The sequence below is a fragment of the Molossus molossus genome, unplaced genomic scaffold (genome assembly GCF_014108415.1).
Source record: "Molossus molossus isolate mMolMol1 unplaced genomic scaffold, mMolMol1.p scaffold_m16_p_7, whole genome shotgun sequence".
NCBI classification, from domain to species: Eukaryota; Metazoa; Chordata; class Mammalia; order Chiroptera; family Molossidae; genus Molossus; species Molossus molossus.
This window is the reverse complement of record NW_023425401.1, coordinates 63,182,054-63,209,464: the sequence shown is the minus strand read 5'-3', so window position 1 is coordinate 63,209,464 and position 27,411 is coordinate 63,182,054. Positions and strand designations below refer to the sequence as shown.

The window sequence follows — 27,411 nt, the reverse complement described above, 5'->3', positions numbered from 1 at the left end:
AAAAACTACAGGAAAAGCTGAGCAGGAGTTGAGCCCCATGGGGCAGCAGCACTCCTCAGTCACTAGCTGCATGGCCTGGGGCTCCACAGAGGCCTGTGTGGTCCAGCAGCTCACAAGAGCAGTGGGAAGCCAGAGCCCAAGAGGGACTGGTGCTATCCAGCTGCCCCTGGGTCCTGCATGGTGCTGGGGCACCAGAGAAGCCTGTGTGACCCATCAACCCAAAGAGCAGTGGGAAGCTGGAGCCCCAGAGGGACTGGTGTGATCCAGCTCCCCACCCGCAGGACCTGCAGGGTGTGGGGACACCAGAGAGGCCTCTGTGACCCAGCAGGGATTGTGCCATCCAGTTACCTGCAGGACCTGGGGGTGCTGAAGCACCAGAGAGGCCTGTGCGACCCAGCAGCCCATAACATAGGAATAGAGAATAGAGGCGAGTCCCCAAAGGGACTGTGCTATCCAGTTACCTGTGGGACCTGCAGGGTGCAGTGGCACCACTGAGGCTTGTGCAACCCAGCTGCACACAAGATAGGCATAGAGGATGTGAAAATGGAGGTGGAGTGAATGGAAGCTACACAGATGATCTCCCAGGACAAAATGGGTATTACAAGTAAAATAAAGACAAATCCTCAGAAGAAAAGCAACAGAAAAGCAGCAGGACAGGACCATGTAACCATGAACACTGGTAGGATCTCAAGAGGCTGGAAAGGGTGTCGGGCTGGAAGCCCATGGACAGCAGCAGTCTTAGCTGTGAGCAGCGCCCTTGGGGAATAAAGACCAATCCCACTCCACATCAAAGAGAGCCGAGAAAGAGCGCTTAAATAGCCACAGCCACTCACCTGGGGTCTACGGCAGAGGGAGGGAAGACTGGGCTGGAACTCTGTGGGGACAACCAGGATTTGTAGAGCACTAAGAATTTTTGCTGAGTTGTGACCACAAAGGAAGTTGGCCAGTGTGCTCCTTCCCAGAGCTGTGGGGAAAAGCAGCAGCCCCTCCCTAGGAGATTCACCCTTTCCCAGGTTGAGGCAAAGAAAAGCAAATTGAGGCCCATTAACAACCAGCATCTATCCCATCCTCTGGAAATCCTCTTATGCAGAACACCAGGGCTACATTCCAAGGCAGTGAGTAACTGAGACTACTAGCTTCCAGGAAAAAGCCAGAGGATAACTGAACCTTTCCTGGGCTTGCAAATCTACCCAGGAAAGTAAGACTTGACAGTGGTGTTTAATGTGGGTCCATCAAGGCTCATCCAAACCCAGTAGAGGGAGCCACAAACAGCAGAACACCAACACCCACATGGAAAATTTGGAATGCTCCAAAACCCACTAATATAGCCAAAATGGTGAAACAAAGAAACAAATGCCAAATGAAAGAACAAGATAACTCTATCGAAGATGAAATCAATGAAATGCAATTAAGTAAATTATCAGAGGTAGAGTTCAGAGCCTTGATCTTGAGGAAGCTCAACAGCATGAGTAAGGACATCAGCACAATGAGTAAAGATATAGAAACATTGAAAACCAACCAAGTGGAAATAAAGAAGGACATAGCAGAAATAAAGAACACATTGGAAGGACTAACCGGAAGAGTAGAGGAAGCTGAGGACTGGATCAGTGAATTAGAAGACAGGGTAGAAAAAAATCAACAAATCAGAAAACAAAAAGGAAAAAACAATTAAAAAGCAGGAAGACAGCTTAAGAGAGCTGTGGGACAACTGAAAACGTACAACATTCACATCATAGGAGTCCCTGAAGAGAATAAAATGGGCAAGGGTTAGAGAATATATTTGAAGAAATAGTGACAGAAGTATTTCCTAACTTGGTGAAGAAAGAAGGCATTCAAGTTCAAGAAGCACAGAGAGCCCCAAGTAAGAAGAACCCAAACAGGCCCACACCAAGACACATAGTAATTAAAATGCCAAAAATTAAAGACAGAGAGAGAATCCTACAGGCAGCAAGAGATAAGCAACAGGTTACCTACAAAGGAAACCCAATAGGGCTCTCAGCTGACTTCTCAACAGAACCACTTCTGGCCAGAAGGGAGTGGCATGAAGTAATCAAGGTCATGAAAAACAAGGATCTGAATCCAAGACTATTCTATTCAGCAAGGCGATCATTCAAAACAGAAGGTCAAATAAAGAGCTTTGCAGACATACAAAGGCTAAGGGAATATATTAACACCAAACCAGCACTGCAAGATATGCTAAAAGGACTTCTGTAATTAGTAGAAGAAATTGGAAGAAAAATAGAAAATAGAACCACACTAAACAAATATGGCATTAAATAAGTACATATCAACTATCACCTTTAATTTGAATGGTTTGAATGCTTCGATAAAAACACACAGAGTGGCTGACTGGATAAGAAAGCATAACTCACATATATGTGGTTTACAAGAGACCCACCTCACAACAAAAGTCTCACATAGGTTGAAAGTGAAGGGATGGAAAAAAATCTTTCAAGCAAACAGAAAGGAAAAAGAAGCTGGGGTTGCAATACTTATATCTGATAAAGCAGATTTCAAAATGAAGACCATAACTAGAGACAAAGAAGGCTACTACATAATATTGAAAGGATCTATCCAACAGAAAGATATAACCTTGGTAAACATATGCACACAATATCGGAGCCCCAACATATATTAAAAATCTTCTGGAGGACTTCAAAGGAGAAATCAACAGCAATACAATCATAGCAGGGGACTTCAATACCCCGCTGACATCACGGGATAGACCTTCTAGACAAAAAATTAAAAATGAAACACAGACTCTAAATGAATCACTAGATAAAATGGATTTCATAGATATCTACAGAGAATTACATCCCAAACTTCAGAATTCACATTCTTCTCAAGTGCACATGGGACATGCTCAAAGATAGACCACATGTTAGGGCACAAACTAAGTCTCTACCAGTTCAAGAATACTGAAATTATATCAAGCATCTTAGATCACAATGGCATGAAACTAGAAATCAATTGCAACAAGAACATGCAAAGATATTTGAAAACATGGAGGTTACATAGCATGTTATTGAACAATGACTGCATTGCCATGGAGATCAAGGAAGAAATTAAAATATTCCTGGAAACCAATGAAAATGAACACAAAATCAATGGGATGCAGCAAAGCAGTTCTGAGAAGGAAGTTTGTAGCATTACAGGCCTACCTGAAGAAGAAAGAAAAATTTCTAATAGACTATCTAACCTCACAACTTAAAGAACTAGAGAGCAAACATAGAGAAAACTGGAGATCAAGTGGAGTGAAGGAAATGGTAAAGATCATAGCACAAATAAATGACATGGACACGAAAAAAACAATTCAAAGCATCAGTGAAACAGAGTACTGGTTCTTTGAAAAGATAAACAAGATTGATGGACCCTTAGCTAGACTCACCAAGAAACAAAGAGGGAGAACCCAAATACACAAAATCAGAAATGAAAGAGGAGAAATTATAACTTGCACCGCAGAAATACAAAGGATTGTTATCAAATGTAATGAACAATTATACGGCAACAAATTCAACAATCTAAGCGAAATAGACCAATTTCTAGAAACACATAGTACAAAAGTGAACTGGGAAGAGATAGAAAACTGAACAAACCCATAACAACAAAAGAAATTGAAGATGTAATCAAGACTCTCCCAGCAAACAAAAGACCAGGCTCAGATGGCTTCACCGGGGAATTTTACTGAACATTCAAAGAAGAACTAATACCCACTCTCCTCAAACTATTTTAAAAAATTCAAGAAGGAAATCTTCCAAACTCGTTGTTTGAGGCCAGCATAATTTGAATTCCAAAACCAGAAAAAGACACTACAAAGAAAGAAAACTACAGGCCAATCTCTGATGAACATAGATTCCAAAATCCTGAACAAAATACTATCAAATTTAATCCAGCAATACATCAAAAATATTTTTCACCATGACCAAGTGGGATTCATCCCAGGGATGCAAGGCTGGTACAATATTTGCAAATCAATAAGTGTGATATACTACATAAATAAAATGAAGAATAAAAATTATATGATCATATCAATAGATGCTGAAAAAGCATTTGACAAAATCCAGCACCCATTTCTGATGAAAACGTTCAGCAGTCTGGGAATAGAGGGATCATATATCTTGACATAATGAAGGCCATATATGAAAGACCTACAGCCAAAATTATACTCAATGAGCAAAAACAAAAAGCATTTCCCTTAAGAACAGGACCAAGACAAGGATGCCCACTTTCACCACTTTTATTTAACATAATACTGGACGTCTTAGCCACAGCTATCAGACAGGAAGAAAAAATAAAAGGGATCTAAATTGGAAAGGAGGAAGTGAAACTGTCATTATTCGCAGATGACATGATGCTATAGGTAGAAAATCCCAAAGATTACATCAAAAATTTACTAGACTTAATAAATTAAGTTGGCAAAGTAGCAGGATACAAAATTAACGTCAAGAAATCAAGGGCATTCTTATACACTAATGATGAACTCATAGAAAGAGAAACTAAAAAATCAATCGTGTTTACCATCGTGGCAAAAAAATTAAGATACCTAGGAATAAACTTAATGAAAGAAATAAAGGACCTATTTGCAGAAAACTACAGGTCATTGAGAAAAGAAATAGAGGAAGATATAAAAAAGTGGAAGCACATACCTTATTCATGGATTGGAAGAATTAATATTACTAAAATGTCCATACCACCCAAAGCAATCTATAGATTCAGCGCAACCCCTATCAAAATACCAATGACATACCTCACGGAACTAGAACAAATACTTCAAAAGTTCTTATGGAACCAAAAAAGACCCTGAATAGCCACACCAAACTTGTAAAAGAAGAACAAAGTAGGAGGGATCACATTACCAGATTTCAGGTTATACTACAAAGCCACTGTAATCAAAACAGTCTGGTACTGGCACAAGAACAGGCAGATAGACAATGGAACAGTATAGAGAACCCAGAAATTGACCCAAGGCCATATGCTTAATTAATATTTGACAAAGGTGGCAAGAGCATACAATGGAGTAAAGACAGCCTCTTTAATAAATGGTATTGGGGCCCTTGCGGGTTTTGCTCAGCGATTGGAGCATTGTCCTGCGATCCCTAGAGTCCCTCGTTCAGATCCTGCTAAGGTCATGTACCTCGGTTGCAGTTTGTCCCCGGCCTTGGTTGGGTCATGTGGTGGCAGCCACTTGATGTTGCCCTGGCTTTTTCACATCGATGTTTCTTTCTCTCTTCCTCTCTCTCCCTCCCACTATATCTGAACAAAAAATTGAAGAGTGTCCTTGGGTGAGGATAAAAAAATAAGGAAAAATATACTAGGGTGAGAATAAAATAAATAAATATGCTGGGCAAATTGGACAGCTACATGCAAAAAAATAAAACTAGACCTTCAACTTACACCATACATAAGAATAAACTCCAAAAGGATAAAAGACTTAAATGTGAGTCATGAATCCATAAAAATGCTAGAAGAAAATGTAGGCAACAAAATTTCAGACATCATACGCAACAGAATTTTCACTGATACATCACCTAAGGGAACAGAAACAAAGAAAAAAAATGAACACATGGGACTACATCAAACTCAAAAGCTTCTGCACAGCAAAAGAAACAACCGTCTAAATGAAAAGGCACCCCACTCTATGGGAGAGCATAATTGCCAATGATATATCAGAGAAGGGGTTAATTTCCAATGTATGTAGAGTGCTCGTACAGCTCAACAAAAGGAAGACAAAGAGCCCAATTATAAAATGGGCAGAGGAACTAAATAGACACCTCTCCAAACAGGACATACAAATGGCCAAGAGACATATGAAGAAATACTCAACATCACTAATCATCAGAGAGATGCAAATTAAAACAGCAATGAGGTATCACCTCACACCTGTCAGAATGGCTGCCATCAACAAATTATCAAACAACAAGTGTTGGCGAGGGTGTGGAGAAAAGGGGACTCTAGTACACTGCTGGTGGGAATGCAGACTGGTGCAGCCACTGTGGAAAACAATATGGTGTTATCTCAACAAATTAAAAATCGAACTTCCATTTGACCCAGTGATCCTACTTCTAGCCATATACCCTAAGTAGCCTGAAACACCAATCCGAAAGAATAGATGTACCCCCATGTTTATAGCAGCACTATTTACAATAGCTAAGATCTGGATACAGCCCAAATGTCCATCAGTAGACAAATAGATAATAAAGCAGTGGTACATATACACAATGGAGTACTATGCAGCTGTGAGAAGAAAGATCTCTTATCCTTTGAGACCACATGGAGGCACCTGGAGAGTATTATCCTAAGCGAAACAAGCCAAGCAGAGAAAGTCAAATATCACATGATCTCACTTATTTGTGGAATATAATGAACATAATAGCCTGAGGAATGGGGCAGTTTCAGAGACGTGGAAGTGGGGTACAGACTGACAATCCCCATATGAGTGGGTAGTGGGCGAGAGATAAACCATAGAACTTATATACATGTATGCATGAACAATGGACATGGACAACAAAGCTGGGGAGAGGGCTGGGAGGGTAGGGGTGGGGGTATCAGTTGGGGAAAAAGAAACATCTGTAACAAAAATAAATTAATTAAAATAAATAAATACAAATATAACTGTGTATTTGAGACTTAGAAGTATAAATAAAACACAATATTCTAATATTCCAACTAGCTTGTTTGGTGGCGGTTTTATATATTTCTCATGAAAATATTCCTTTGTAATATGACTAGTAGCTGAACTTAGTTTTTTCAAGCTTTTATTAAAGACACACTCTTTGCACAGTTTTATTTAAAAGATATTAGGGTAATAATAGAGTTGTCCAACACTTATTGAATGCGTACTGTGTGTCTGATACTCTGCTCATACTTAACATGGACTCTGTCCTCTGAGTTTTATGAGCACCCCAGGAAGTTAGTGCTATTATCATCTTCATTTTACAGGTGAGGAACCAGAGGCCTAGAGCAGTTAAGTGTTGCCCAAAGTTGCACAGTTACAGGTAACAGAGCTCAGGTTTTAAAGCCAGGCAGTATAGTCCTAGAGCCTACCAACTTTACCACTATACTATATGAATCACATGTGATATACTCTGGATTCATGAGCTTTCAGTAAAACAAGTGAACAGTGGGTGTTGTTGTTTATAGATTAGAACTGCATCACAAGATCACAGACAATGCCTTTAGTTAAATTATTCTCATTGATTAGCAGTTGATTATACTTGGACAGTCTCATGCATCATCCGCTGATATCCATGCCTTTAAAGCCTGGGGCCGTAGAGGACAATGGTCAAGCATGTGGGCTCTTGAGGCAGATTATGGGGTTTAAACAACTCAGACCACCGAGGCTCCAATACTGGCTTGCTGTGTGCTAGATGTGTGACATTTGGGCACGTTTCTTAGCCTCGGTGCCTCAGTTTTCTCATTTGTAAGAATGTGTCAACATCATAGAGTTATTGTGAGAATTACAGGTTGATAGACCTATGAGACTTAGGACAATATCTGGAACAAAGGGACCATATAATGTTAGACTTTGTTGTTATATTGCTGTATTAAAGATTCACTTCGAGGACTGTGTTGTGACTGAACTGTGTCCCTCCTAAATTTATATGTTGAAGTTCTAACTAACCTCCAGTGCACCTACACCTCCGAATGTGACTGCCTTTGGAAATAGATCCAGTAAAAAGGAGACACTGGGATGAACCCATGCAGAAGAAAGACCATGTGAAGACACGGTGAGAAGGAGGCTATCTGAAAGCCAAGGCGAGAGGCCTCAGGAGATACCAAACCTACCAATACTTTGGTCTTGGACCTCTAGCCTCCAGAACTGTGAGGAAATACATTTCTGTTTTTTTCAGCCACCACGTCTTGTATTTTGTTATAGAAGCCCTTGCAAACTAATATAGACATCATAAATGGCAGTTTCAGAAACACTCTGGATATTATATTATGATTGGAGTACGAGAGGCAGGGCACTTATTCCCTCTCAGTAATGCCTCTCTGTAGCTTGATGTAGCTGTTGTTTTTCTAATACTTCTACATCCTGTCCCATTTGGACATGATGGAACATTGTTGATAGTGAGCTGGCATCCATACCCACAGAAAGGGACACTGAACAGTAAGCCTCCGGAAGAGTTATTGTTGGGGTGAGACACCTGTACAGTTTTCCTTAATTTCTAGGTCAGTTCATCACCCACTATATTTAATTCTGTACTCTAGTTATTAAAGCAAAAGTTGAAAAGATTTTGTATACCTAATGTACCTTATAAGTGAAGTCTCTTCATACACATACAAAAGGAAAAAAAAATTGGAATGTTCTTCAAGGGTCACAAACTCAGTTGCCTGAAGGCAGTAAAGCGTATCTTCAAGTTGTATGCAGTCTGTGTGATGTGGTGGGTTTAACAGTTATGACTAGGCAAGGCCACCCCCGTGCTCTCACAATGGGCTAGCTTTTCCAAAAGACAAGAATAGACATCTGTAGAAACTCAGGGCTTAAGGGAAATATATGGAAAAATTGTATGTATAATTACTAACTAGCTTTCTAATTTTGTTTTGGGGAAAGTTAAAAAGTTTATTTGATTTGGTTTTTATATCATAGGTATTCATGGAGTTGATGACACAGGGATAATTGGAAATTGGTTTTTGAATCTTGGGTAAAATTATGGAAACTGAGATATTCACTTTGATATCCAGTTCCCTTGCATGTACTAGCCCTGCTGCCATCTGTCCAGGAATAAGATTTCAAAATCCACTCTGATGTCCTGTCTTATGTATTTTGCCTTAATATCTGCCAAAAGAAAATTTTAAAGTAGAGAAATTGTTCTGTGAAATCAGTGCTGGGTTCTTAAGGACAGCTCCTGTTTCTGCAAAGAACTCAAAGCAAGAAAACAAAATCAGAAATTTTAGAGACCCTGCTGCTTTTATCTTTGAAAAACTCTTGTCCTCCCATTTAAAGGCACCTGAACTTGTTACAGGGAGAGTTCTACTTCTTGTAAACTAAGAACACCTGTAGTGTTCAGCAGCCTGACACTGTCTTTGATCACAAGTAGATTCTGATATTATGCCTTATTAGTCATCTGCTAATCAAGGTGCTGATTATGGCTTCATTAAATCTCATCTCCTTAATAATTTAATTTTCTTCTAATCTTAAAAAAAAAAAGAGTACCATGGCTTTCAAGATTGAGTTGACCTATCTGAACTATGAGAAATTGAGCTAATTTTAATTTAATATTTTACTTGGCCTTTTCAAGAGAGAAATGTCAGTATAGGGAAAAACTAATAATGTAACTATGGGAACTTCTGTAGGCTTATGATCACAGATGAGATGACTAGATTTATCTTTGTGAAATCAGAACTTTGTGAAGTTATAGCTCCTCAGATTCAATCTCATATATCAGTTAGAACTATTGGCTTTCTACTTGAGCCCCTTACCAAATGTCAGGTCACAGTTTCTGAGTTACAGAGGCAAGTCAGTGAAAAAATTTTCTGTACTATGTATTTTATTTTTTATTTCCTGTCTATATATTTTTTTGATGACAAAAATTAGCTATAAATATACATCATTCCTCATTTACCATATTTGAACATGTCAGTTTAACAACCCAGTGCTTTTTTTAATAACTATTAAATACTTAATGCCTTAAAGTGATTTACTAGACCTGTATAACCTTACAAATAAAATCCACTGGATTTGGTTTTGCAAGGCAGGGCTGCCCAAGAGTGTCATGTATGTGGTAGTATGTGAGCATGGTGCCTCTGAATTTGTAGTGTTTGCTGCCCTGAGTGTAGTTTTTTAGAAATTATTAATTCATTTTATGCATTGTGTCTGAAGTTCAGTCAAATTAATGCCTCAACTATGGCTTCTTTCTTCTGGGCAGAAGTAACTGATCTAACAAGATTATACCTTCTTTATTGGCCCCTAAAGTCCTAGGCATAAAGTATTTATTAACATTGGTTTATTTTTAATGCTTCAGAATTTAGTGTACCTAAATAATAAACAACTTGGATCATTAATTTTCATACATTGTTTATTACAGGTTAATGTAAGCCTTGTGTTTATGCTCAATGCTAGAGAAAGTTTGCCATAGCTCGTCTGGATGTCAGAATCTATTATAGCTCTTCCTACCAGGGAACTGACTCACCTTGAAAGACATATGTCTGTAACGCTTCTGCTCTTCTATGCTCTTACTATAATGCAACAGAAAACTTTGATGAGGTCACATTTATAGTTGGTCCTTTGACACTCCACAGATTAATTCTTTAAAGGTTGAACCACAGACATGTCTGGGCACTGTCCAAGGTTCTCGAGATAGTTCTCTTGAGCCCAGCAAGTCTGGGAAACTGACCCCTTTTTCCCCACCCCACCTCCACTGTCCCAAGATACATGCACACACACTAATAATAACAACAACAATAATAAATAATTTAGGAATTGGTGCTACTCAGGACCAATCTGGTATAAAAGAATTTGGAAACATATTTAAATACATATGTAATGTGATTTGTTTGTATTCAGTAACAAAGATATCTGAAACCTTCTATAATGATGCCTTTTGCATTCTTTCTCTATTTAGTTAGATTTTAAACTTCACTCTAATCCTTGGTGGAGATATCATGAGCACTCCTCAGGGGTAAGAGAAGAAGATGACAGCTTCAAGATGCCCATTCAGCAAGAGAATAAAGGGATTTTTTTTACTAGAAGCAGTGATTCTCAGACCTTCATAAGGTTTAAAACCATGTATACTTTTTTACATGCCTGTTAATTTTTGATATGTCCTTGATGTATCTCAAAATGACTCTGGTTTGTTTTCCATTAAGCAGAGAACTAGGAAGGCTGCTTCTTTCTCCCTAGCTCTGCAAGACTATAACAACCAAGGGAGAGAGTGGGTGGGAGTAGTGTTCATGAGGAAGGAAAGGCAGCCCTACTCCCTCAGCCTGTGTGGGAAGAAAGTGGGGCCTGCCTGGGGGACCGTCTGGGCTGGAGAAGCATCAGCTCCTGACATTAATAAGTGATTCAATTGAAAAAAATAAAGGATAACCTCTAACACCAGAGTAATTTTATGATACTATATGCCAGGGCAAGGAATTCAGTAGGTGTTGAATCCTTCTTTGATCTTGTCCAAGGAGGAGTATCAGTTGGGAATCAGACAACTTAATTAGAATACACTCATTGGCCCTGGCTCACTCTAAAGCCCGGAGAAGAGTGTGACCAGGAGTCAGAGTAATAATTTTATCATAGCCCTGATCAGTTTGGCTCAGCAGTTAGAGCATCAGCTTGGCACACCAACCAAAGGGTTGTGGGTTTGACTCTGGTCAATGGCACGTACCTGGGTTGCAGGTTCAATCCCTGGCCCCAGTCGGGGTTGTGCCGGAGGCAACCAATCTATGTGTCTCTTTTACATTAATGTTTCTCTCTGTCTATCTCTCCCCCTCAGTCTCTTTCACCATCTCTAAAATTCAATGGAAAAAATATCCTTGGGTGAGGAATAACAAAATAATAATAATAATAATAATATAATAAATTTTATCTTACCTTGTAGAGGTAAGAAAATACATGCATGTAGTTTCAATGACGTGAAGTTTTGAGTCTCTTTCTGCACACACCCACATGCGAAATCTTTAAGGCTGCATTAGTGAAGTGGTAATGTTCAGAGGAATTTGGAACAAACTTCAGTGTAATAGGAGCAGTGTTATAAGAATTTATTTCAAACTTAAAACACCTTGTGTTTCATGTAAAATAATGATGTTAAGAAAACTATTGTGCAGTAAGTTTTGTGCAGAACTACTCTATGGCATATTCCAGGTGATATTTTTCCTTGAGCGTATTTTACCTTTTTGATTCAGGCAGAATTTTGGTGAAATTTAATATGGTTATTATCAAATCATCACGAATCTTAGTACTTAGGGGGAAATGAAGAGTTTTAATAATTGGAAAAGAAGAAACTTATTTAAAAATTTTTTATATGCCCTGGCTGGTTTCGCTCAGCGGTTAGAGCGTTGGCCTGTGGTCCAGAGAGATCTTGGTTTGGTTCCTGCTAAGGGCGCATGCCTTGGTTGCAGTTTGTCCCCGGCCCTGGTTGGTCATGCAGGTGGCAGCCACTCAATGTGTCCCTTTCGCGTCAATGTTTCTCTCTCTCTCTTCCTCTCTCTCCCTCCCACTCTATCTGAACAAAAAATGGAAAAATGTCCTCGGGTAAGGATAAAAAAAAAAAATGTACCCCGTACCTGAGGATATGTTTTTATTGATTGTAGACAGGAAGGGGCGGGGGAGACATTGATGTGAAAGATAAATCAATTGGTTGCCTCCTGTACATGCTCTGATTATCAAACCTGCAACCTGGGCATATTATCTATCTGGGAATTAAACCTGTAACCTTTTTTGCTATATGGGATAATGCTCCAGCCAACAGAGCCACCCAGCCAGGGCAAGAAGAAAGCTTCTTAAATTGACTCTGTTTATCTACTTAAATTGCAATTATCTGTTTAAGCCGTTATTGTATAATTTTAACTTTCTTCCAGTCTTGTACATTAAAAATCTCTTCTTGGGATTCTTATTTTATTTAAAAAATGTTTATTGTTTTACTTGGGCTAGATGAATCATTCTCTTTCTTGTTCTGATAGAAAAACAATGACTTAATTGTGGGCATAATTTGACATGCTTTATTCCTTAAATATTTAGGCAAAGAATACCCTTCTCCACTACTTGTTTGCTATCTCCAGACTCTGGACAGTTGTAGTGACTCATAACCATACCATGGTTGACTTTGTATTACTTTCTGAGGGAAAAAAAAAACAACACAAAAAAACATCATTTTGGATGAGAAATGAGCCCTGTCTTAGCTCAGTGCCTCTCACACTCCTTCAGAGAAGGCCCGTGGACAGTGGAGAGCAGAGCCCCTACAGCAGACAGCTGACAGCAGGAGACATCTGGGAAGTTCTGTTTATCATCTCTGTGCAGTTTTTCTTCTACATCATAACAAGTGACATAGTGGTTATAAAATAATGATTTCTCCCCATTTGCTCCCCTCCAACCCCAATAAATTGTTGTTCTAGAGAGAGATGCTTTAGGTTTATTTTGTGACTGTAGGTTCCCTAGACAAACCATTAAGTACCCCCAACATCTACCTTTAACAACTTTGAGAAATGTGGGCTTAGGGGATTCCAATCCTATTTAAATCCCAATTGTACCTTTTAGGGTTTTAGGCTTCCAATTGGTCTGGGTCTAGATATGTCCAGGTAAATCACATATCTAATTATAGATATTAATCTCTCTAAAGTATTTGCCATCTGTTGTAATAAATGATTCTGGGTCTTGCTGCTTTCTCAGAACCATTCTACCTTTTCCCAGCACTTGGGCTTCAGTTTGCTAAACCGCCCAATCTGTCTTTGATCTTTCCAATTTTATTTCCTTTCTGAAATGATTTTGTAACTGCCTTTAGTGCTTTTCTCCTCACTAATTCCATCGGCTTTTTTTCTGTTAGATTTCAGTCTTCTCCATCTTTGTGTTTCTACTGTTGAAGGTAAACCATTGTATCAGGCCGTTTGGGTAGGTGGCGCTGTAGTAGAAATACCTCCCTGCTTTCCAATAACAGATGTTTATTGTCACGTATGAAAATGTGAACAGTAGACGCACTTCATGTTCCCTTTGCTCTATGACCCATGATGGAGAAGCAACTCCTATCTGGAATAGTACAGGATGTACAGTGAGGGAAAAGAGGTGGTAAGACTATGCGATGGCTCTTACATCTGCCAAGAATCGTCATGTCACTTCCACTCACATTTCGAGTCCCACTGCCAAGCTTGATGTTAATAGGGCAGAAAGTAGCATCCTCCCTCAACAAAGATCTGGTAGAAGGATGTGGCATAGATGTGACAAGAATAAAATATCCCAGAGCCATAGCTTTTCAGATTTTTATGTACTCAGAATCTAGCACAGTGCCTGTCACAAAATAGATATTTAGTAGAAGACCTACTTTTTTCTTCCTGAATTTTTACTTTTCATAGTGTTGTTAAGGACCTTGACTTCACCTTTTTCTGGATCCTCTTTGTTCTATCTTTACCTGTGTTTATCGTCACCATTTTCTCTTCATTCTCCTCATCCTTTCCCTACAGACAGTTTCCACTACACTTTGATGTTTTGGAAATCCAACATGGGTTTTTGTTGTTATTTTTGTTTAGCTCATGGCGGTTTGCCTTCACACTACATTTCTGAATGGCTTAACAAGACAAGGGAAATCTAGAATTTTGATTTTAAACCATGTTGAGACATGAGAAAGGGAGTCAGTTGTTGAGAACTTTGATGATTACCATTTTGGCATTCTGAATAGAAGCATTCTGGTTGAAGTTCATTATGTAGCAGCAAATGAATTAACCCTAAGCTTTTATCTGGTAGCACCTGAGTTTACAGAACTGAAAACAAAACAAAACAAAACAAAACAAAACAAAACAAAACAAAAAACAGTTTGAGCTTAGTGCAGATAAAGAAAACCTCACTTGAGCTTTACATATATTCATGAAAATAATGTCACTGTACCTGTACTGTACTAGGAAAATATGCTCATACAGAATTCCTGTGGGGGTCCAGCATAGTCTTAAACACTTCTTTTCAGAGTTTGTTTGTATTAATCACTATCTATCTTTAAATGTGATGGGTATTTGTCTTCACTTTGTACTCTATACACTTTGAATGGCTGTTGCAGAGTTAAATGTAACCTACCTTGTTAGTTCCCCTATTGATTGTAATTCACTTGAAGGAAGTAAATATTTTTTCCTTCATCTATTCTCCCATTTTTTTGGTAAATACTAACAAATAGTTGTTCACTTATTTGTGATTATTATAGTTGCTATATTATTAACTATCAAGTTAGAGTTATAATATTGAATGCTATATTATTATCAAGGTGGAGTCATTTAGTATGCTAGCTCTCTGCAATATTGTTAAATAATTATGCAATTAAAGTATATATGTTTTGCCCTAGCCAGTTTGGTTCAGCAGTTAGAGCGTCAGCCTGCAGACCAGAGTCCCGGGTTCGTTCCCACTGAGGGCATGTACCTCGGTTGCATATACCTCGGTTGCAGTTTGTCCCCGGCCCCAGTTGGGGTTGTGTGGGTGGCAACCAGTCAATGTGTCTCTATCACATCAATGTTTCTCTCTCTTTCCCTCCTCTCCCTCCCATAGAGGGAGATAAATGCAAAAAAATATATATACACATATATATGTATACATAATATATATATATATAATATATATATTATGTATACATATATATATACACACACACACACACACACATATTATATATAGTCCTCGGGTGAGGATAAAAAAAATAAAGTACATATATTTTTATATTTTCAGGTGTAGTGTCAGAGCACACACCATGGATACTCAGCCACATGTCCCTAGCACCTACCTTTTCTGAGCCCACTAGATTTAGTTGCAACTACCAGCATGGGTAACTCTTTGCGTGAGGATTTTTTCTGGTGACTGGCGACATCTCTACCCCTGTGTGGACATACTGGGGGAATTAGTGCCTCCCAGGAGCAGTTCTCAACCAACGACTGTCAGGATTGATGGATAAATGCCCCAGCTTCTTTACCTCTCAGTTAGGATATCTGTAGGGTTTGACACTATCTCCCAAAGTTCTCCAGTAGAACTAAGGCTGGTTACCACCATTGTACCTTGCTTGGTAATATACCCAGTGATTTCTGACTTCCCTTCCCTGCCTCTCTTCTCCATGTCCCCATTCACATTTCCTGGGTTAACTCCAGATTAAACTACTTGCAATCTAATCCTAATCTCAGAGTCTCAGAGTTTCTAAGGATAATCCAAACCAAAACTAACTCATATGAGCAAATTTGCATTTTAACAATTTCTCTGTTCTGATAATGTCCAAAAGAAATATAATGCAAACCACATATGTAATTTAAATTTTTCTAGTGTCTACATTAAAAAAGTGAAAAGAAAAAGGTGAAATTTATTTTAATAACACAACTGTTTAACTCAATGTATCCAAAATATTAGTTTAACATACAATTGATATAAACTATAGTAATGGAATTTTTTGTATGAAGTCCCTGAAATCAGGTGTATATTTTATACTTATAATACATAAGTATTCAGGCTGAACATGTTGCAAGCACTGAACAGCCGCATGTGGTTAGTGGCTACCATACTGGACAGTGGTGATCAATTTCCTACCATTATAACACTTGTGTCAAAATTTAGAGACTTGCTAGCCTGTGAATGTGTATGGTGGGCCACAGTTTCCATTCTTAGCAAAATTGTGCTTTCCTTGTCCTTTTCTTTTTTTTAAAAAAAACTTTTTTTTCTTTATTGATTTTTAGAGACAGAGGAAGGGAGAGGGAGAGAGAGATAGAAACATTGATGAGAGAGAACATCAATTTGCCACCTCCTGTATGCCCCCCCCAACCCCCCTGAGAATTGGACCCACAACCTGGGCATGTGCCCTGACCTGGAATCAAACCGGTGACCTCTTGGTGCACAGGTCAATCCTCAACCACTGAGCCACACCAGCCTGGCTCTTGTCTTTTACTTTTAAACTGAATAAAATCTCTCTAAATATCTAGACTTAGGGCACCTTGTTTAGTTTGTGTCCACTTATTTATGTTCTTTCAAGAATGAGCCTCTGGCAGTAATAATTACAAGACCCTTACTGCTTTGTACATGTTCACATGCAAAATATAGACAAGGTGCCCAGCATCTCTTTGTTTGTGTATTTTCCAGGCGGAGGGTACCAGACTTCAGCGAGAACTCCGAGGATATTTAGCAGCTATCAAAGGTAATGTGTATGAGTTGTTTATAAAATGTTACCAAACACAGGTTGTTCTTGGAATTCCTTAGTGACAGTATTGAATGTTAATTACAAAGCTATTTGGCTTTCTGGCAAGATGTTACTTGATTACAGGTGTTCTAATCCACCTACTCCCAAATTCCCATTGAAGTGATAATCAGAATATAAGAGGGAAAAAATATGTCGTTCCTGGTGCTGGAAACTAGGAATAAGTGCCTCCCCTGTGCCAGAGATATCTAGGGAGAGTTGTTAGAGCAAGCCTGAGACCTTAAGAAAAGCTGCCACTGGTTTTCATCCTGAGGGAGGGCCTGTCCCAAGAGAGTACTCACAGAGGCACAGTTCAGCCTTCTAGTTGGAAGGGGCAAGAATCGTGGCAGAAACTGGTGTGGAGAATTATCGGGAATCACAGCCTGAGACTGCCTGTGATTTGTGGAGACCAGCAACACCTGTAGCCTGCTACTGTATGGGGACAGAGAGGCCCTGGTATTGGTTTCTGCCACAGATGTAAAAGGCAAAGAATTGAGGCCAGTGGTGGAGGGAGGAGAGACCATTAGGGATGAGGGTTCTGTCTCTACCTGTTGTGTATCATCCAGCTCCCAGCATGGGTTAGATCCCAGGGTACCTATGGATGTGATGGGTCACAAGGCAGATTTTGAGATTAGTGGGGAGAGAATGGATTGTCTCACAAGGGGTCTTGGATAAACTGGCCAAACACTCAGAAAAAAGTGAGATTCCCAACCTCATAATCTACTCCTTCCTTCTCCGTTCCAGATATAGTAAAAATTAAATACATGTGCAAAGAAGTATACTAGAGCAACAAAATAAAATACAGTCTTGGGTGACAAGGTCTTTACCAGGATAACCCAAAGACAGAAAACATAAAGGGAAAGAGTGAGAGGTTTGACCTCATAAATATATAAAACATATATTTATATGTGTATATAAATGTATAAAATGGATATATGTATGTTCAAAAATTATTTAGACAACACACTTAATGAAAATGAATCAAAATGTAAAAAGTTCAGTAAGTAAATTAAGTGGAGATTAGCTGTTTGAAAGAAGACCTATAGATGGGTAACAACTTAGAAAACTGCTTATCTTCATGAGTGATCAAAGAGTAAATAAAATCAAAACAAAGGTTAAGATCTGGAAACAGCCCAAATGTCCATCAGTAGACAAATGCATAAAAAAGCTGTGGTACATATACACATGGAGTACTATGCAGCTGTAAGAAAGAAAGAGCTCTTATTCTTTGAGACGACATGAAGGGACCTGGAAAGTATTATCCTAAGCAAAACAAGCAAAACAGAGAAAGACAAGTATCATATGATCTCACTTATTTGTGGAATATAATGAACATAACAGTCTGAAGAACAGGGTAGTCCCAGAGACGTGGAAGTAGGGTACAGACTGACAATCCCCAGAAGAAGGGATGGGGGGATAAACCACAGATCTTATATGCATGTATGCATGACCAATGGACATGGATAACAAAGCTGAGGACAGGGCGGGGAGGGAGGGGGAGAAGGGTGTCAATGGGGTAAAATAAATTTAAAAAAATCAAAACAAAGATGATGTCATGTTTTCTTCCAAATGTTTAAATACATTAAAATAAAATACAAACAATACCTAGCATTGGCAAAGCTGTACAGAGCAGATCCCTTTTACACACTGCTGGTAGGATAGCTTTCATGGAGCAGTTTGGCAAAAGCCTTTAAATGCGTTATTTGTTTGGCATGCCTTTTGACATAGTAGTTCATTTCTAAGAACTTATGCTAGAATTTTCAATGTGGATGTGTGAAACTGATTACAGAGAGAGTGATAAATAATAAAATAATGAAAATCTTAATAATAAAAAATTAGACAAAAAATTAGTGAACTTGATTTTTGAATATTTAAAAAAATATTTTTTCTTTATTGATTTTTAGAGAGAGAGGAAAGGAGAGAGAGAGAAAAATCAATGAGAGAGAACATCGATTGGCTACCTCCTGCATGCCTCCCATCAGGCCCACAACTTGGGCATGTGCCCTGACAAACTGACAACCTCTTGGTGCATGAGTGACTCACACTCAATCACCGAGCCACACCGGCCAGGATGATTTTTGAATATATATATTTTTTATTTTTATTATTTTTTATATTTATCTTTATTATTGAAAGTATTACAGGTGCCCCTCTTTTTCTTCTTTTAAGTATTTTTTTTTATTGATTATAGAGAGAAAGGGAGAGGGAGAGAGAGAGAAATACTGATGAGAGAGAACATCGATTGACTACCTCCTGCATACCCCCCAAGATTTGGGCCCATAACCTGGGCATGTACCCTCACTGGGAATCAAATCGGTGACTTCTTGGTGCATGGGTCTGTACTTAACTAGTGAGCCACACTGGCCTGGCCAAGTATACCTCTTTTTTTCTCCCTTGACATCCTCCTCCCTGCTCCCTCCCCCACCCTGCCTTCACAGCACTGTTTGTGTCCATTGGTTATGTATATATGCATATTCGTTAATAATTTTTTATTTTAATATAGTTGACATACAATATTATATTAATTTCAGGTGTACAACCCAGTGATTACACATTTATATAACTTACAAAGTGATCACCCAGATAAATCTAGTACCTATGTAGTTGCTACAATATTATTGACTATGCAGCTTATGCTGTACTTTACGTCCCCATGACTATTCTGTAACTACCAATTTGTACTTCTAAATCCCTTCACCTTTTCACACATTCTCCCAACCCCTCTCCTATCTGACAACCATCAAAATGCTCTCTGTATCTATAAGTCTGTTTTTGTTCTACTTGTTCATTTTGTTTTTTAGATTCCAAATATAAATGAAATCACATGGTATTTATCTTTCTCTGACTTACTTCACTTAGCATAACACTGTCTAGGTCTGACCACGTTGTTGCAGATGGCAAGATTTTTTATTTTATTTTATTTTTTATGGCTGAGTCATATTTCATTGTAAATATGCACCACTTCTTTAGCCATTCATCTATTGAAGGACACTTAGGTTGCTTCCATTTGACTTAGTATTTTGTGTTTTTTCAGACAAATACCCAGAAGTAGAATTCCTGGATCCTTCTTTGTCTCTTGTTATAGCCTGTTTTAAAGTCTGTTTTGTCTGGTATAAGTATTGCCTCGATTGCTGTTGGCACATCAATGTGAGGGATTGAGCTTCTGGCCTTTTGGCTACCAGGACCAGCTACAACTAAGGTGCAATATCTGCTGTGCAGGGACCAACCCACAGAGCAAAACTTGCTTCTTCAGCAGATCTCTGGTGCCAGCCGAGTCTGCCCTTTATGTGTGTCATTCATGGTGCAGGTTGGGTCGTGCTTCAGTATGCTCTGTAGCTGCCTGCCAGGTGTGCTGGCTCTGGGGTCTTCTGGAAGGTGCAGGGCAAGGTCTTCCATTACCTGTGCCCTGCTGAGGACCACCTGTCTAAAACTACAGAGTGACCTGCAGATGGCTACTACTTGTGCTAGGCTCGGAGGTACCTTGGAGTGACCAAGCTGTGAACCAAGTCTAGCTGTAGCTAGTGCTGGGCCTGAAGTCACTTAGAAAGCAGCACAGGGTGTGCTGAGGCCAGAAGCTGCTTGTTTGGGGGTTGTGAACTTTTGAAATAGTTTAGGAAAGTCCGCATCATGAGCTGAGACAGGCCCCCAAATTGGGTTAGGTGAGATCTCAGGGAATTACCAGGGTGGGGTGAGCAGTGTTAGTTAGGTTGATGGAGACTCAGATATGGAGCTCACCTCTACATGCAGGGAGAGGGCTCAGCAAAAGAACAGTGGCTTCTGCCAGCACTTCTGTCTGGGACACAGCTGCTCCTCTACTTCTCAGCCTGAAGCCAAACAGTTCACTTCCTACCTGTATGTCCCTGGAGCATGTTGAGCTGCTGCCCCAGTGCTGGAGCTCAGAGAAAGTGGGACCAAATAAGTTTGTGTGGGCCCTTAAAGAGGAAGGACTGGGACTCTAGAAGCCTTCATCTCCCTCAGCCACAATCCCCGCTAGTTTTCACAGCCATAAGTTATAGAGACTTCTCTTCCTGGCACTGAAGCCCTAGGCTGGGAGAATGTGGTGTGGGTTGGGACCCCTCCCTCCTCAGGGGGGACCTCTGCAGCCTGGATATTTTTCCGGATTATTATTATTATTACTATTATTATTTTAAATCTTCACCCAAGGATATTTCTCTATCTTCAGATAGAGTAGGAGGGAAAGATAGGGAGAAACATCTACATGAGAGGAACACATCGACTGGTTGCCTCCTGTATGACCCCAACCAGGGCCAGGGATGAACCACAACCGAGGTATGTGCCCTTGACCAGGATTGAACCTGAGATTCGTTGGTCCACAGGCTGACACTCTACCACTGAGCAAAACCGGCCAGGGCTAATTTTCCATCTTTTTAATCACCACACGTTGTATGGGACCAACTCTTTCCACGTTTCCCTTCCTTTTACTAGTCTTGACAAGGTTTCTTGGTATATCCTTAGTTATAGGACTTCTGTTTAGCAAGATTTCAGGTGGCTCTGAACGATGGCTGTTCTGTAGTTTAGTTGTAATTTTGATGTGGTTATGGGAGTATGCCAGTACCACATTTACCTACTCCTCTAGAAGCTGAAATTGATTTTTAAACTAAAATGTATTTAAGTTTTATATGCAAGGCATATAATTTTAATCCTCATGATAACTCTATGAGGTAGGTACTTTATTATCTTCATTTTATACATAAGTAAACAAGGCACAGAGGAATTAAATAGCTTGTCTAAAGTCATAGGCCTTGTAAACAACAGGGCCTTGGTATGTACTCTGGTTTGTGTGTCTCCTGAGGCCCAGCTTTTATCCACTGTCTTATACTGCCTTTGAACTCTATGATCATTGGTAGGGCAGTAGTTTCACAAATTAGAGTTAATTTATACAATGAAACAATGATAACTTACTACTATTTTTTTAAAAATTATCTTTATTGTTGAAAGTATTGAAGATATATTCCCTCCACCCTACTCCCACCCACCTTGGCCTTCACTGCACTATTGTCTGTGTCTATGGGTTATGCATATATGCGTTTAAGTTCTTTGGTTGATTTATTTCCAACCCCCCCTTCCGTCTCTCTGAGATTCATAAGTCTGTTCCATGCTTCCATGTCTCTGGATCTATTTTGTTCATTAGATTCTACATGTAAGTGAGATCATGTGATACTTGTCTTTCTCTGACTGGCTTATTTGCTTAGCATAATACTCTCCAGGTCCCTCCACACTGTCTCAAAGGGTAAAAGATCTTTTTTTCTTACAGCTGCATAATATTCCATTGTGTATATGTACCACAGCTTTTTTATCCGTTCATCTACTGATGGGCACTTGAGTTGTTTCCAGATCTTAACTATTGTAAATAGAGCTGCTATGAACATAGGAATGCATATATTCTCTCTGGTTGGTGTTTTGGGATTCTTAGGATATATTCCTAGAAGTGGGATCACTAGGTCAAATGGCAGTCCAATTTTAAATTTTTTGAGGAAACTCCATATTGTTTTCCATAGTGGCTGCACCAGTCTGCATTCCCACCAGCAGTGTGCTAGAGTCCCCTTTTCTCCACACCCTCACCAGCACTTGTCGTTTAGCACTTAGTATGTGCTAGTTTGTGTACTAAGTTTTTTTTAGGCATATTACCTTTTTGTAACCACCAGCACAACTATATGATAATTGACATTAGCCTTTTTAATGTTTTAATCCTCATCTGAGGATATGTTTTTTGTTTGTTTGTTTGTTTGTTTGTTTGTTTTTTTAATTGATTTTAGAGAGAGGAAGGGGGAAAGAGAGAGAAAGAAACATTGATATAAGAGAGAAACTTTGATTGGTTGCCTCCTGTACCCTCCCTGACCAGGGATGGAACCAACAACTAAGTATGTGCCCTGACTTGGAATCAAACCTGCCTTCTTTTGGTGCATGGATGATGCTCCAACCAACTGAGCCCAACCAACCCAGCTAGGGCTGACATTAGCCTTATTTTACATTTTCAAAGAAATAAGGTTTTGAGAATTTAACTTCCACAAACTCATAAAGTTCATGATTAACTGCACTAAAATAATTAACCTTAAGTATTTATTATTTATGATATTCCAGTCAGAAAATGAAAGCACTCTAGGTATTTCTTTAATTATTGATTTAGGATTTGAACACAAGAGCTCATATATTATTTCTATCACAGAATATTTTCATGTTAGCTGATTTTTTTTTTTTTAAAGTGAAAACATTTGTTGAATGAATGAGTGAATTGGATCTCCTTCCCAAAATTTATATATTTTGGTCTATTTTACCACTTTAGTATGGAGAATGCTGTTTAAAAAGACCGGCATAATTCCTTTCCTTAATGTGGTCTAGAAGGAGAATGCACTGAGTGAAGCGATAGCTCCAGAGAGACTTTGGGTGGGTGGTCAAAGCAGCCTTTCACTCTGCTTCCAATGGCCACATCTCTAGAAAAGGGTAAAGTACCTATATCAGTTTTCTCTCCAATCACGTTTTACTGATTGAATTATGTTAACAAATGATACTCTACAAAAGAGATTCATGTTTACATTACTTTGACCAAGGTTGGTTGAAATGAATTTTTAAACAGGTTACTGCAGAGTTTATCAGAACCCTTAATATATTAATATAATTACTAGAAGGCCTGAGGGTAGCATTTCCCAGTTATTTGGCTTTTTTCTTTTCAAAGTCTTAGAGTTAGAGTTCCTTGGAGCACATTTTGGGTTTTGGGAACACACTTAACAATGAGGGTTATATGTTAACTAGATCATAATTTGCATTTTCAAAGTGCTTTCTTGGCAAATTTTTTTGTTTTCACAAAGAGAACTCTAGCCAACTAATTATACTATACTGCAAGCAGGATTATAGAGGAATGAAATCTGCCACTGGAGAGTGGTGGTTTTTCCAGGAACAATTGTGGGAAAATCACTGAGCCTCTCAACTGCCTTGGTTTCCTCATCTATAAAGTACTCCAGTTGCTCTTAGAAGTCCCTAAATCTCTTTCACTGGGCTTCCATGAAATTGAGTTAAGTTCTACTCATCTTATCATCACTAATCTCTGGGTGGCATTCACCTCTGTAGGTCTTTATTAGTTCTGCTCATTCTTGGGCTTTGTAAAATAGATCTCATGCTCTCATTTTAGCAGCAGACATTACATTGAGCCTCACTTATGGGCCTAACAGTGTTCTAGGGGATGGAGATGAGGACCCAGACACAGTGCCTGCGGTCATGGAGCTTGCGGTACAGATAAGGAGAGAGCTGAATAGGGAACTTACATATGGAAATGGCACCTGGGTGGTAGCAGGACATTCTGATCTCTGCGTCTTTCACCTTCTGGACCACCCTTTTTATCCAGCCTTAGAGTTGGGCCTAGATACTAGGAAAGGAGTGTGTGGGTGGTCCTGGGAGACCAGACATTGGCAGGCCTTGGGGTCAGGGTGAGCTAATGATGTAGATAACATCTAGGGTTCCTTGCTCCAGAGGAAGGAGTAATGGTAACTCTGTGATTAGCTAGAAACCTCTGTATACATTCCAGAGTCCACTCCGAGGTCAAAGGTTTGGGCTCATTCACTCAAAAGTTAAGCTGGTGTATTAGTTTCAAGACTGACTCGGTTCTTCTTTCTCACTTTATTTTTATTGTTGAAAGTATTACAGATGTCCCTCTTTTTTCCCCATTGACCCCCTCTTTCCCACTCTCACCCCCCTCCTGTTTTCCCCAGCCTAGTGTCCATGTCCATTAGTTGTACATATATGCATATAAGTTCTTTGGTTTATCTCTGCCACTCCCCCATCCTTCTGAGGTTTGTCAGTCTGTTCCCTACTTCCATGATTCTGGGTCTCTTTTGGTCAACAGCTTATTTTATTCAGTATGTTCCAGAAGTAAGTAAGATCATGTGGTACTTATCTTTCTCTGACTGGCTTATTTCACTTAGTATAATACTCTCCAGGTCCCTCCATGTCGCCTCAAGTGTCAGAGATCTCTCTTTCTTACAGCTGCATAGTATTCCATTGTGTAAATGTACCATAGCTTTGTATCCACTCATCTACTGATGGGCATGTGAGCTGTTTCCAGATCTTAGCTATTGTGAATAGTGCTGCTATGAGCATAAGGCTGCATACATTCTTCCTGATTGGTATTTCAGGCTCCTTTGAATATATTCCAAGAAGTGGGATCACTGGGTCAAATGGCAGTTCCATTTGTAATTTTTTGAGGAAACACCATATTGTTTTCCATAGTCACTGCACCAGTCTGCATTCCCACCAGCAGTGTACTAGAGTAATCTTTTCTCCACACCCACACCAGCACTTGTTGTTTGATGATTTGTTGATGGCAGCCATTCTGGCAGGTGTGAGGTGATAACTCATAGTCGTTTTAATTTGCATGTCTCTGATGATTAGAGATGTTGAACATTTTTCATATGTCTCCTAGTTATTTGTATGTCTTGTTTGGAGAGGTGTCTGTTCAGGTCCTCTGCCTATTTTTTAATTGGATTGTTTGTCTTCCTTTTGTTGAGTTATACGTATGAGTACTCTATATATTTTGGATATTAAACCTTTAATATCTAAAATGTATAAAGACTGACTCAGTTTTTTAAGATGGAGTCAGCTGTCTACACATGTGCTGTCACAACAGAGGACAGACTCCTACTCTACCTAAGGGACAAGATACCAGGTCAGGAATGGTCTTTCCTAGGGACTTACACTTGAATGGACCAAGGAGGGGAGCATACCTGGTCATCAGGTTATAAGATATACCAAAGAAAGAGGTTGATGTTGAAAGGACTTTCCAGGAAGAAGCAACATGTACAAAGGCTCAGAAAACAGGAGGGAGCGCAGGCTCTTTAGGGAACAAGTAGTTTAGTGAAGAGCAAGCAAGAAACTGAGCTGCGTGAGATGTGGAAAGGTAGGCAGTGTTTGTACAAAGAGGTACTATATTGTATTGGGAGTTTATTCAGTCAGTGGGGAAGAGTGGCATTACATTATTATAGACAAAGGGATGAATCAGATGATCAGATTAGCATTTTAGAAAAATAATTATTGTGCTTGCGCAGAATTCAGGAAATGAAATTTCAAGGAGACATAGAAGTCTAGCATAATAATAATGATAATAACCAACATTTATTGAGCTCTTATGTGCCAGGCATTGACATAAGCTTTAACTGTTTAATTTCATGTGATTCTCACTGCAACATATGGCATGTACTATTATTTATTAGTAATGTATACTTTGGAAAAATGAGATTTAGGTTAGCTAGGTTATTTGCCTAAGATCTCACAGATAATATACAGTGGAACCATGTTTATAACAAAGGCTAATTGTTTGCTGTTGTAGACCAACAAGACAGACCAGACTCAGACTCTGAACTGGGTTCAAAATAAGAGAGCTTTATTAGCCACGTGGTGACTGTCCCATCCTACGCAGAGGAGAGAGCAGCCCTGAGCTCAGGGGGCGGGTTGCTTATATAGTTTCCTTAGCCCCTATTAAGAAATTGGGCTAAGGGTCTGCGAGCAAGCAAGCATGTACAGAAGCGGATATCTGCAGTTAGCCATTTTGTCTGAGGGGTAAGCAGTTCTATCTGCACAGCATAGTGGTCAGCTCCAGATGATGCCTCTCTCCTTCCCTCCTACCTAGGTTCCTGTAATCCTCTTAGGGTCCAGGGCAAGGTCTACCAAGTGGGAAATATTTAACTACAAGTTTTCACAGTAATTTAGCCGTATGTTCTTTATGTTTTATTGCCCTATTGTCTGTCCTTCACATTACTAATGATAATGTTAATTACTATGCCATACTGCCTCCGAAAGTAGTGTTTATGAAGGCTAATATTTGACTGTTTGCTGTGTGTAAGTTCTTGCTCAACCGTCTATGTGGATTATTTTATCTAATCTAAATAATAGATGATGGGTGCCCTTTGATTGCTGTGGCAGTGGGCCTGGAAGGACAGAACTTCATTTGAAGTTCAAGCAGAATTGGCTTGTCTTGCTGACAAATTCATTATAGGAGGATACATGGAGGATGACTTCCTGTTTTCTAACTGGGACAGCTGGGTGATATTCATGAGGGTTGGGAAGAGGAGTAAGGGCTGGTTTTGACAGTAACATTCTCAGTTTCTTTTGAATATGTGAATTTAGAGGTACTGGTAGGACATCCAAGTGGAAATGTCCTTTCGGGATCTGGAATGAGGAGTCACTGGCAGGTGGATAGAGGCAGACACAGATAATGAACACACAAGCTCTTCCTCAAGTAGAGTGTGGCCCAGATGGTGTAATGAATTGTATGTGACTTGTTATGTGTTAGCATGACCCCAGCAGTAGGTTTAACTATTCTTAAACTGTCTCACAATCTGCCTATTTTTCCCCTGCTAGATCACCCCCCTTGACACTCTAAAGACTTCCTTTCACCTGAGGCAACCCCTGTCTTCTTAAACAACTCTCTTCTAAACAGTGGGTAAAACTTGCAGTATTTTATTTATTCTGTTGGGGGTTTATAGCGGCTGCTGGTTATTGTAATAATGCATCTTAACTGATGTTATTTTTAACTAAAACATACCCTCAGGATGCTTAAGCAAAGAGGACTCAT

At 39.4% G+C, this 27,411-nt stretch overlaps 1 protein-coding gene across 5 annotated transcripts in view; it reads left to right on the top strand.

Annotated features, from left to right (window-relative positions):
• Positions 1-27,411, top strand: part of AMPH (amphiphysin) — a 344,846-nt gene that overhangs the window by 194,240 nt on the left and 123,195 nt on the right. For all 5 annotated transcript variants that reach the window (XM_036247404.1, XM_036247401.1, XM_036247402.1 and 2 more), the window contains exon 3: positions 16,736-16,790. In XM_036247404.1, the coding sequence (XP_036103297.1) occupies positions 16,736-16,790 (55 nt within the window). The remainder of the gene's footprint in view (positions 1-16,735; positions 16,791-27,411) is intronic.